Source organism: Miscanthus floridulus, chromosome 1 (assembly GCF_019320115.1).
Source record: "Miscanthus floridulus cultivar M001 chromosome 1, ASM1932011v1, whole genome shotgun sequence".
Taxonomy (NCBI): Eukaryota; Viridiplantae; Streptophyta; class Magnoliopsida; order Poales; family Poaceae; genus Miscanthus; species Miscanthus floridulus.
The window spans coordinates 118,042,781-118,055,402 of NC_089580.1; the positions used below are offsets into that span (position 1 = coordinate 118,042,781).

The 12,622-nt window shown below is 48.9% G+C and overlaps 1 protein-coding gene across 1 annotated transcript; it reads left to right on the top strand.

Moving 5' to 3' along the window:
• The first annotated feature begins 1,877 nt into the window (after positions 1-1,877).
• Positions 1,878-9,889, top strand: LOC136491720 (4-coumarate--CoA ligase-like 3). The gene is given in 7 exon segments (XM_066487974.1): positions 1,878-2,511; positions 2,513-2,984; positions 7,347-7,536; positions 8,044-8,180; positions 8,313-8,380; positions 8,473-8,575; positions 9,488-9,889. Coding segments are annotated over 7 exon segments (1,659 nt in total). The 5' UTR covers positions 1,878-1,990; the 3' UTR covers positions 9,656-9,889.
• The last annotated feature ends 2,733 nt before the right edge of the window (positions 9,890-12,622 follow it).

The following is a 12,622-nucleotide window of genomic DNA, read 5'->3' on the forward strand; positions in this document are numbered from 1 at the left end:
TATAAATACCAATCTGCATTGAAAAAAATAAAGATACAATCAACAACAATAACGTATCATCTACCTCTGCATCAATCGAACCATTCAAATCCCTCGAACCATTCAAACCACAAATCATGTGAACAACAATCACATGACAATGAACCAACAAACAATCGTCAACTCCTAAAAGCTATACAGACTACCCTGCAGAGACAACACCATCCGCCAACGAATCAAAAAATGGGGCAAATAACCTAAGCACAGACTGAAGAACATGGGAAACCGGATCCCGCATCACCTAAGGGGAAAACCCTAAACAACAAACAACACAACACAAAAATCGCATACGTGCAGACACACAAACCAGATCTGAAACGAGGACAAAGGCATTAAACATCAACGCACAAATTGAATAAGGCAACAAACAAACCCAAGCATCGATGGAACATATCGCAAAGAAGGGGGGCAGGAAGAACTTAGCTCGCGAAACCCTAGAAACCGTAGCTCGTCGTGCCGGAGAGCGGTGCCAGGCCCTGAGCGCCCTGCACGGCAGCCAGGGTCGGTGCGCTGCGCGGGGGATCCACGCCGACGGCCGCGAGGAAGCGCGCGTCCTCCGAGTCCAGCCGGTCACCCAAGTGGAACCGCCACACGCGGACCAGCGCCAGGCCGCCGTCGGGGCTGGCTAGGGCCACACCCACCTACGCGAACCGGATGCCCTCCACGCGGGCGGGCGCGGCCTCGTAGCGGGCGTCGAGCGTGCCGCAGGCCGTTGAGCATGCCGGGAGTCGACAGGAGGAAGCCGAAACGAAATAAGAATGGGGAAAGGGGGAAACAGACGACACAAAATCAGGCGCGGAGTCTCCAAGAAACTCAAACAGTAGCACTGATAATCAGGACCCACAACACAGAGAAACAAACGGCGGTGGCAAGCACAAGCACACGATGCCCATCCAACGGACACAAAATTCATGTGCCAACAAACAACAAAACACATGTGTGTCCTATAACATTTCTGAGAGATAAAATATCATTGTGCACTTGTAGTATAATAAGTAGGTTCGTATAACTGATTCTAGCAACAATCTTTATAGCTAATAATTGGCTAAAAATTAACAGAAGCTGAATTGATTCGTCAATCTATAGCCTGTTCGCTTGCTCGTAAACGATCGTAAATTTCCAGTTAGGAATAGTGTTTTTCTCTCACACCAAACCAGCCAACAGTAAATAATCCACGATCGTTTACGGCCTCCCGAACAGGCTGCTAGTTGAACGTTAAAAACTGACCCAATAACTAAACTATTTCAGATGTCAATTTTGGTTATCCTGTGCTTGTATCCCGAGCCAAATTCGTGCATCAACAAATTGCTGACCGAGAGTAGCATATCAAAGTGATTTTTTAATATATAATTGAAAGGAAACGTACATGGCAAGTGGCGTGGGATAACATGGCTTCCCTTATTCTTCTTTGGTGAAAGTGGCGTAGCCTAGTGGTTATAAGAGTTTTGTTACCATAGAGAACATTCTAGAATTTAATGACGTTGTGCTTTTAGAGTTAGACGACGTTTTCATCGACAGTGAGACATCTGTGTGTCCAAGTTGTACTGTGTAATGAAAAAAAAGAAATTATTTTCCTTTTCGGACCAACAACACATGATAGAGCAACGTGTTGAGTGAACAACACATGAAGCAGATCAGCCCATCATGTGTTGGTGCTCAGCCCATCATGTGTTGCCGGTGCTGGTTTCTCTTTTCGGACGCCGCGGCTGGCTGGCTGGCAACCTGGCATTACAAATCTGTTGCATGAAGCAAACGATTGCTCGCAGTCGCAGCTTGCTTCCCGAAGCTTGACGCCGTCGCCTTGATCCACTGGAGGTGGAGGGTGGCATCGCATCGCAGCCGCCGAATCGCATCTACTCCAGTATTTATACTCGTCCGGCCAGAGCCAGTGTAGTAAAGAGTCCAAGAGTGACACGAGAAGACCAGGGGAGCCACAAAATCTGCAGTGACAATGCAGGACGCCGTGGCGGTCCCCGGACCCGCCAATGCCGCCGCCACCGGCGTGTACGCCAGCACGCACCCTCCGGTGGCTCTCCCCTCCGACCCCTCCCTCTCCCTCGTCCTGCACATCTTCGCCCGCCTGCCCGCCGCCCGCCCCGCCGCCCCGGCCCTCCTCGACGCCGCCACCGCCGAGGCCCTCTCCCGCGCCGACCTCCGCCGCCTCGTCTCCGCCCTCGCGGCGGGTCTCCGCCGCCGCCGGGGCCTCCGCGGGGGCGATGTCGTGCTCCTCGCCCTGCCCAACTCCATCGCCTTCCCCGTCGTGTTCCTCGCCGTCCTCGCCGCCGGGTCCGTCGCCACCACCATGAGCCCGTCCAGCGCCCCCGCCGAGATCGTCGCCAGGGTTCGGGACACCAGCCCCGCCCTCGTCTTCGCTACGCCCGACAACGTCGGGAAGCTCCCGTCGTTGCGCGTCCCGGTCGTCCTCGTCCCCGATGCCTTCCACCTCGCGGACGACGGCGCCCCCGAGTTCGCGCCCTCCGGTGGGCCAGGACGACGCGGCCGCCATCCTCTACTCGTCGGGGACGGGCGGGCGGAGCAAGGGCGTCGTGCTCACGCACCGCAACCTCATCGCCACGGTCGAGCTCTTCGTGCGCTTCGAGGCCTCGCAGTACGCCACACCTGCTTGTGACAATGTCTACCTGGCGGCGCTGCCCATGTTCCACGTCTACGGACTCTCGCTCTTCGCCGTGGGCCTGCTCTCGCTCGGTTCCACGGTGGTCGTCATGAAGAGGTTCGACGCGGCCGACGCCGTTAAGGCCATCCACAGATTCAAGGTCACGCACTTCCCGGTCGTTCCGCCCATCATGGCGGCGCTGGTGCACGCCACCAAGCCAGCGGCAATGCCGTTGGAATCCTTAGTGCAGGTGTCCACCGGTGCAGCGCCGTCCAGTGGCGGGCTCATCGACGACTTTGTCAAGGCTTTCCCCCACGTCGATTTCATTCAGGTGCCTGCCTAGTGCCTACCCCACCCACAGTCATTTCATTTGTTTGTTTGTGTTCGGCCCTACCTTGCCCAAGTTGGTTATGCTTATGCTTGATGGGGACGACTCTGCTTTGGTACTAGAGTACGGAACAGAGCTGTGCACAAATCTGGGAATCAATTTTTATATAGGAGAAAAATTTTCATCTACTCAAATATATGCCCTGCTCTGAAATCTGAATAGTCTTCTAATAGGAGAAAACATGTTCAGTTAACCATGCAATATTTTAATAGTGGCAGATAGGTGAAGACAAGTGTCGACTAGCTGAAGACAAGTGTGTATATTCGACACAGGTGTTACATGCTGGTAGTGTCTTAGACTGTCTCCAACAGAGCATGCAAACCGTGACCCAAACGTAAAATAGGTCATTCACAGTGTTTTGCCTACCCAAAACAACGCTCCAATAGAAGATCCAAACACCTCACCCATTTTGCATACGAGGCTTGCCAAAACGCAAATATGCGTCATCGAGAGAGACCGACGCAAATCTCTGGCGTCGTAGTGGTGGGCCCGTAGGAGCGGGGCACGGCCAGGCGGACCGCTGCGGCGAGGAGCCGGCGCGGCGAGGTCCGCCTCGAGGCGCGGCCAGCGGGTACCGCGTCGAGGCGGGGAGCAGGGCGCGGCCGTCGGGGAGCGGGGATCCGGGGTCCTCCTCGCCCGCGACCGCGGGATCCGGGAGGGAGGGGAGGGAGGGGTGCCGCCACCGGCCGGATCTGGGAGGGAGGGGCGCCGTGCTCAATGAGGGAGGGGAGAGAGGGACGGGCGGTGTCGGGGTAGAGAGGGAGAGAGGGACAGGAACGGGCGGCGAGGAGCCGGCGCGGCGAGGTCCGCCTCGAGGCGCGGCCGGCGGGTACCGCGGCGAGGCGGGGAGCGGGGCGCGGCCGGCGGGGAGCGAGGATCTGGGGTCCTCATCGCCCGCGACCGCCGGATCCGGGAGGGAGGGGAGGGAGGGGTGCCACCGCCGGCCGGATCCGAGAGGGAGGGGCGCCGTGCTCAACGAGGGAGGGGGGAGAGGGACGGGCGGCGTCGGGGTAGAGAGGGAGAGAGGGACGGGAACGGGCGGCGCGGTGGAGAGAGGGACGGGCTTTTTTGGGTAGGCTGTTGGAGAATGCGAGTTTTGGGTGCGTGACCCTTTTGCTATGCGTGACCCAAACTATGGAATATGTCTCCAATTTGGGTTTGTGCTGTTGGAGATAGCCTTAGGTGTCCGTATAGTAGGTGCCCGTTTACGGTGTTTGAGGCTGCGTTTGGTTTGGCTTGTATAAAATGTTTGTGCTGTCAAAAAACAGAATGTCAAGCAAACAGTTGTTTTCGCGGAGTACAATTTTCATATCACCTTGGATCTTGTTTTTGGCTTTCAGCTTTCTACTTTTCCAAATCAGTAGAAATAGAGAGATGTTTTACAAATGTTTCAAGGGAGATAAAAGAGAGATGGTAGGTTTCATAATTGTTGTAACCAAACAGCTTGCAATTTTTTCGCAACACATAGCACATTATAGTTTTTTTTCACAGCAGAACCAAACAGACCCTGACTTAGCAAGTTCTTTGTGGACAATGTCAATCGCCACTAGGAATCTGACGTGGGTGTAGGTTGTCTGATTCGGCAAAAGAAAAAAAAAAGTGGATACGAATGTCTAGGTAACACTGTGCCTTGTTTGGTTCTCCTAAAAACTGTGAGAATGAAAATGAGATGCAAACAAGTGGATTTTAGGGGGGGATCCAACTACCAAATTACGAGAATCTAACTATCCACCTCCACCCTACTACTTATAATCATTGTTTAGAATTCAGGGATTTAAACATATCTCACTTTTAAATCTAGAATCTAGATTCTACAATCACTATTCGCATAATCACTATTTGCATAATCCTATACCAAACACACTCTCAAAATGATCATGTGCCTTGTTCAGAATTTTAAAGATAACCTTCCTATTTGGGCATGCCTGAGGACGTGCTAAAATATGGAAACCGACGCGGGTTGGCGGGTGTAAGGTGTTTGACTCACATGTCCTTATGCATAATGGCAAACGCCACTTGGAATGCGACACTTGTGTATGGTGCCTGGTTTGATTAAAACAAGGACACTAGTATATGGGTAACACTAATGGACACTCAAAATATGATTCCATGCCTTGTTTAGAATTTTTAAGTTGACCTTCCTAGTTGAACATACCTGATGCCCAGATCACCTGTCACCTCACTAGGAAAAAGGTTTTTGGGGACATGGCAAATATTTAGTCTGACACTGGTGTATATGGTGTTCGATTCAGCAAGTTTAGTTTTGCACAATGCCAAAGGCCACTCAACTGGTGTAGGTTCTCTGATTTGGCTAGCCAAAAAGAAAAAAAAACTAGGACACAAGTATCCAGGTAACACTAATACACATAGGGATGGGAATGGACCAGGTCAACCCACTAGATAGTTGACCCGATCTACCAAAGCAAGGTCAATAGACGACAGGGATCAGTCTCAAAGTCTAAAATGGGTCAATAGGGTAAGATGGGTAGATCCAATCGCCACACTCAATAATACAATCCATTTTTTAAAAAAAAATTGTTGATCCTTCATTTTTCCAAACAAGCACGATTGGTCATAACTTTTAAGCAAGTCTGTACATGGAGGTAGATCGAGGAATATCATATTTTGAAAGTGAAAACAGATAAAATAAAAATCATCATTCACTTGCAAACTTATTTAATTTGATGCATTGCTAACAGCCTTACTGTGTTATCATGTTACTTTTTAATCTTTTATCTCATCTTTTTTAGAGGCATTGATAATATTCATGGCTTATGATAGCAGTTATTTGGACCAACCCATGCTACTAGTAGACTAGCGAGGCCATAGGCCTTTAGGTAAAATATATTGACCCATGAACCCCAAAAATTGTCCTTGAGGCCACGGGGCCAGGTCGGCCCATTCCAGTCATGAATATAGGGCTTCAATTTTGGTATTACAATTTTTTCGCTCACCCTCGAAATTACCAAATTTCACGAAATTCGACCAAAATTTTTTTAGGGACTTAAACATAAAGTATGATTTTTCTAAACTTTTTAGTTCTAAACAAAATACTCACATGATTTATGACTACACATCTATTAAGTAGAAGAATATGCAACATAAATATTACAAAATATGAGTCTAGAGTTATATAAAACACATGTTTAGTGTAATACAAAATTTCAAGTTTTTCTTTTGGACACCCCCGAAATTAACGAAATTAGGGAAATTTTGAACCCTGCAAGAATACACACAAATATGGGCAACTTGACCTTCCCAATTGACCATCAGTCTCTCACGGTCACGTGGTGATGTCTACCATTGAGTCTAGCAATGCGCTTTACAAAGATTTTACTCTTTCTACTAGCAAAGGGAAAAGATTTTACCTTTTCCTTGAAGAAAAATCCAAGAACAACAAAGATTTACAGCAAATTCAAGCATGTGGAGACTCCCTAGATCGCCTACTTCTTGGTGCCCCTTTATCGGGGAAGTATGAATCTTACAGCCACTAGGCCTGCAAGCCGTGATGCCAGATTCCAATAGCAAACTTGCTACTTGGTTTCAGAGTAGGAAACAGGTTGATAAGTCGGGGTGCAATGGTTTTGATTGCCTTTTGCTTCTAGTGATTTGGTTACATTGGAAGGAAAGGAACTGGCAAGTCTTTGAGGGGGTTCAGTGTTGAACTATCACTTTGGTACTGAAGATCAATGATGAGGCCAGATTGTGGTTCAAGTAGGATACAATAGGTTGAGGTTGCTTGTTGCTCTAGCTGGTTTCAATGTGTAATCTAGATACTAGCCGTAGTCCGTAGGTTGTTTTTCGATTTCTTAAGTATAATAAACCTCACTGTCTTCACGCTACTGAGCTGCGCATGTGGTCGCTTTCCTTTCTTTTTAATGAAATGCATGCTCAAGTTCATTCGTCAAAAAAAAAAAAAAGAATTAGCTTAATTTATAATCTTTTACACGATGCTAGTACTTACTGAAATTTGTACTGACAATCTGGCATAAAAGCTTCAAGACACTAATTGCATCTTAACATGTCGCTATCTTTCAGTGGTGCTCATGTGTTGAAGAACTGAAATGGCAGGCTGGAATCTGTACATACAAAACTGTTGGGGCAATGGTTCTTTTTCAACTTTGTTGCTGTCCTAGGAGATTCTCTTGGCTATGGTGCTTGTGATGCTGCTGAGTCACAGCAGCAATTTTGCTCTTTCTGCAGAACTTCATTAAATGCTTTATAAAGACTGCTTGTTTTATTAGAAAATAGAGAAACCTCATACTGAAAACATACTAACTGTCATGCGATGTAATGTGTTCACAGGGTTATGGCATGACAGAATCTGCTGCTGTAGGAACTCGTGGCTTCAATACTTCAAAGCAGAAGAAGTATGCTTCAGTAGGACTCCTGGCTCCAAATATGCATGCAAGAATTGTTTATGTGGAAACTGGTTGCTGCCTGCCTCCAGGCTCTTGTGGGGAGCTCTGGCTCCATGGTCCAGCTATAATGAAAGGTACAGTCTCATGAGTTTAACTGTGCTACTCTGTCACCTGATTACAGTTTGGACCTTTTCCTTTCCCTATAATACAAAGAAAGCAGCTCTCCTACGTGTTCAAGAAAAAAAAAGTAGTACTCCCTCCATTTCAAACTGTAAGTCGTTCTGGCTTTTCTAAATACATAGCTTTTACTGTGTTTCTAGACATAATGTATATCTAGGTGCGTAGCAAAAACTATATACTTAGAAAAGTCAGGATGACTTACAATTTGGAAAGGAGGAAGTGCCATTTTGCATACACTCTGTTAAACTGATGTTTAATTGTCAGATAGCATTCAGATGCTTAGAATTCATTCAAAGATAACGGTAGGAATATTGCTAATTTGCTATAAAACTAACTGGCCTGATTGTGTTATTTCTGCTATGAGCTGGTGACTTTTTCTCGAATACGCAGGAGAGCTGGTGACTGAAATCCTAATAAGACTTCACATATGTGCTTGGATTCTGAAGAACGTTCCTTCACAGGTTACTTGAATCATGAGACTTCATGTGCAATAAATGATGGCTGGCTGCGAACTGGTGACATTGCTTACTTCGATTTCGATGGGTACTTGTACATAGTGGGCCGCTTGAAAGAGGTGATCAAGTACAAAGGATTTCAGGTATGCAGGCTTCCTTTAGCAGGCCCAGCTAAAGTGCACTATTTTCTCCATTTTTATTATTGTATATATTGCGTGAGGAAAAGCTTTGTTCTAGTAACAAACTGTTTTTCCTTTTTTTTTTCTGACTGTCAGATAGCTCCAGCTGACTTGGAAGCAATTTTGATCGAACATCCTGGAATTGTTGATGTGGCTGTGACATCGTTAGTTTTAACGTAGCTAGTTCCTGATGTGTACTTCATATTTTGCCCTGTGCTTTAGCCTAGTCCTTAGAATCTTATGGTTCGACTGATAGTACTGAGGATGAAGAAGCTGGAGAGATACCAGTTGCCTTCGTGGTGAGGAAATCTGGAAGTGGCCTTTCATGCACGCAAGTGATGGAGTATGTGGCCAAGCAGGTAAGGAAAATACTAAACACCCTGTTCTTTCTGCTTCAACTTTCCATGTTGTCGCAGTATACATAACACGTCCCTTTCCTAGCTATCAAATTTCGGGCAAGCAGTGTAATAAATCTAAGTACATACAGATACGTGTTGCTTTCACCCAAAAAGGACTAGTAACTAAAATGAGGCAAGTATGTTAGCAAGTTTGAAATTGAGGTTGGGTGGTGGTTTGTGGTTGCTGTGCATGCTCCCCACCTGTACACCAGTGCTGTCTCTGTTCTTTCTAGAGACTGCCACGGGCATGCATCATGCATGCGCTGCGCTCTCGATCACTCTCAGGGTAGCAGCACCATCTGTAGGGATGGCAATGTGTAACTAACTGGTACCGCGAGTGAGTCAGATGGTTTGGCATTGGCACCCCCATATCTTCGTTTCCCTGAAAGAATCGATCCTGGGGTAGCTTTCTTATATTCCAAAGAATTGTGCAATTTTTTTTTGTAACATAAGGAATTGTGCAATTTACACGTCAGCTAGTGCTAACACATCAGGCTGGCATGCACTCGTCCCATTGTTGACTCGATCGTTTCCTTCAAGAATAACAATGATATACTCTGGCTGCGCAAAGCTCAGTGGTGGGCGAGAAAAAAAAACCCTTGAGACCTTTTCAGAGAGAGTGTGAGAGAGTTGCAGAGAAAAACTAGCTAGCGTCAAACAATCTGTCTGTTCCTGACTTTGTCAAGTAAGGTCACCATGAATGTATTTGATATATTTGATATACTGTAATGTAAACCTGTAGTCTGTAGTTGATTGTGTCACGTTATTCTCAGTCAGATACATCCTGATACCTAGACTGATGGGATTGGAATCGAATCACTGGCATGAAGTAGAGCTTTTTTTTTTCCCTTACTCAAGTTGGTGATGGTGTAGGTGTCCCCCTATAAGAAGGTGCGGAAGGTGGTGTTCGTGGAGTCGATCCCCAAGTCGCCGGCTGGAAAGGTTCTCAGGAGGCTTCTCAAGGACTCTCTTGCAGCTAGCACTGTTGCTGGTCCAACAAGTTATTCCGAGTCCAATTCCATGCGCCATTCGAGGCTGTAATGTAACTGCAGGCCAGCCAAGCAGGATCTCGGTCAGGCTGCGCCAGCGATTTCCAGCTTTACTTTAAGCTGCCGTGGCCTGAATAGAATAGGTCTTCTGGATCACGGTTAGGTGCTTAGGGCACCCATATAGATGAACAATGACCTTTTGGATTAGTTTGCTTGTTATTAAGCTATAAATTCTAAGTGGGTGAGGAAGATGTTTTATCTTCTTCTTTTCTCTTTGTTCCTTCCGTTCAAGAATACCAAGCAAAGGTCAAATTTTCCTGCAATCTGAAACGAAGGTAGCCAAATTACATTTCATATTTCGTTCAAAAAAAATTACAGTTCATATTTCAAAAAACGGTTTCACGCTATGTTGGTCCTATATATGGCTTTATCTTTGACATTTCAGGAGAACTACAGTGGTTAAATCCTAACTGAGTAACTGTATATATTGCCTTCAAAATAAAATATTCCTTGCGCATACGTCGTCTACGAGGAATGGAATGTTTCCTGGGTTAATTCGTTGGTGCAAGACACGCATGATAAGATATTCTCGAGGTGACGTGGTAGTAGCGTGGAAGCAGTGAAAACCTGAAGGAATATGCGCTCGATGATCAGGAATGTGCTGTGCTGCCGCTGGAACTGGAACTGCAAGAAGCCGGGCGAGCAGAGGCGGCAGGTGTTGGTTGGTCGCTGGGACGCTGGCTTTGCTATCTGATCTGATGACGACCCCTCTAGGCCCCGTTCGCTGGTCTAAAACTTGGTCAAAACTAGCTGAAAAATACTGTTCCGGCTGAATTGTTATGAGAGAAAAACACTATTCCGACTAAAAAAAGAAGTAAAAAATAGAGTAAGCCGAACAGGGCCTTTGTATGATACTCCTATGTAGTCGTAATTTTATTTGGCGGGCAGGGATGCTGAGCACCCACTAGCCATTAGTAAGACTGTCTCCAACACCGAGACACATACCTAAAATAGGTCCCCAACAGTACTTTGCCTATCCGAAAACTACCTCCAACGGCTGACCCAAACCACTGACCCATTTTGCCTACCGAAGCATACGATACGCAAAAAAGCATGTCGTCTCTCCTCGCTACGCAAATCGTCGGCGCTCGCTCGCGTCCGAGGTGGCCCACTCCCGCACCGGGCGCGCCGCCGGCCCCGCTCCTCCGCGCTCGTCTGGCGTCCGTGCTTGCTCCCCCGCCGACGGACGCGAGCTCCGCCGGACGCGAGATCCGCCGGGGACGCGGGATCCGCCGGGGACACGAGATCCGCCGGGGGCGCGAGATCCGTCGGGGGCGCGGATCCACCGGGGACGCGAGCTCTGCCGGGGGCGTGGGCGCGGGATCCGCCGGGGATGCGAGATCCGCCGGGGGCGCGGATCCGCCGGGGACGCGAGCTCCGCCGGGGGCGCGGGCGCGGGATCCGCCGGGGACGCGAGCTCCGCCGGGGGCGCGGGCGCGGGATCCGCCGGGGACGCGAGCTCCGCCGGGGGCGCGGGCGCGGGATCCGCCGGGGACGCGAGCTCCGCCGGGGACGCGAGATCCGCCGGGGGCGCGGGCGCGGGATCCGCCGGGGACGCGAGCTCCGCCGGGGGCGCGGGCGCGGGATCCGCCGGGGACGCGAGCTCCGCCGGGGGCGCGGGCGCGGGATCCGCCGGGGACGCGAGCTCCGCGGGGGCGCGGGCGCGGGCGCGGGATCCGCCGGGGACGCGAGCTCCGCCGGGGGCGCGGGCGTGGGATCCGCCGGGGACGCGAGCTCCGCCGGGGGCGCGGGCGCGGGATCCGCCGGGGCCGCAGGATCCGCCGGGGACGCGAGCTCCGCCGGGGGCGCAGGATCCGCCGGGGGCGCGGGTCCGGGAGAGGGAGGGTCGGGGAAGAAGAAGGAGAGGGAGGGGGCCGGATCCGGGCGCCGCGCCAGCGCCAGAGCGCGCCGTCGTCGCCGTCGCCATGTCCTGCACGGCCGCGTGGGAGAGAGAGAGAGGAGCGAAGATATTTTGCGTTCGCTGTTGGAAACGGAAGAACTGGGTAGCTCATTCATTTACTGTGCCGTGACCTAAACGATGAAATATGGGTCGGCTCTGTTGGAGATAGCCTAACGGACAAATCAACCAGCCGACCTGCCCGTGCGGGGAAGGAACGAGCAGCAGCAGGAGAAGGCAGCTCACCTAACACCGACCAACGCGTTTTTATTTCTTTATTTATTTATTTACAGAGGAGCATATGACATTCAGATTTTAAAAGGTGATATACTGTATAAATTTCAATTTTTCCAGTTTATGTGGCTTATAAAATGAAACACACAATTAGTTATAAAAAAACTTGATCTTTGAAGGTAAAACCTCTCCGAGACATTACTAATAGAAGAAAGATAGAATATATTTTTTCCGCGGGGTCGAAAAAAGGCCACTAACCTTGTCTATTTAGCACGTGCCACTAACGGTAATAGCACATAAGCAGTCAATATCATATTGCAACCGGTAGCGAATCTCGTATTTTACTAAAAATAGCACATGGAGTAGTATTTTTTTTATGCGGACCTGTGGCTGTACGTTGCACTTGTGTTTTAGTATCACTGCACTAGTTTACGGCACTTGTGTTTTACTATCACTGCACTAGTTTACGATGTTCTCATAATTTAGTTATATAAAAGTTATTGTAGTGAACTGGGGTCATGGGTATGCTTGACGCCCATGCATGCTTAAATGTGTGCATATTAATATCTGAAAAAAAATAAACGGGGTTTCAAATGTCCAAGATTTTGAAGTGAATGGAGTAAACATGCGGCCTGTTCGCTGGTTGATTTTTGGGCTGATAAGCCCGGCTGGTACTGGTTTGTTGTGAGAGAAAAACGCTGTTGGCTGACTGATAAGCTCTGGCTAAAACCAATGAGCGAACAAGCTGATGGTCTCGATCGACATTACGATGGGCTAACAAAGAACATGAATATATGAATGAAAGGGTGCGCGACAAAAACTCAAATT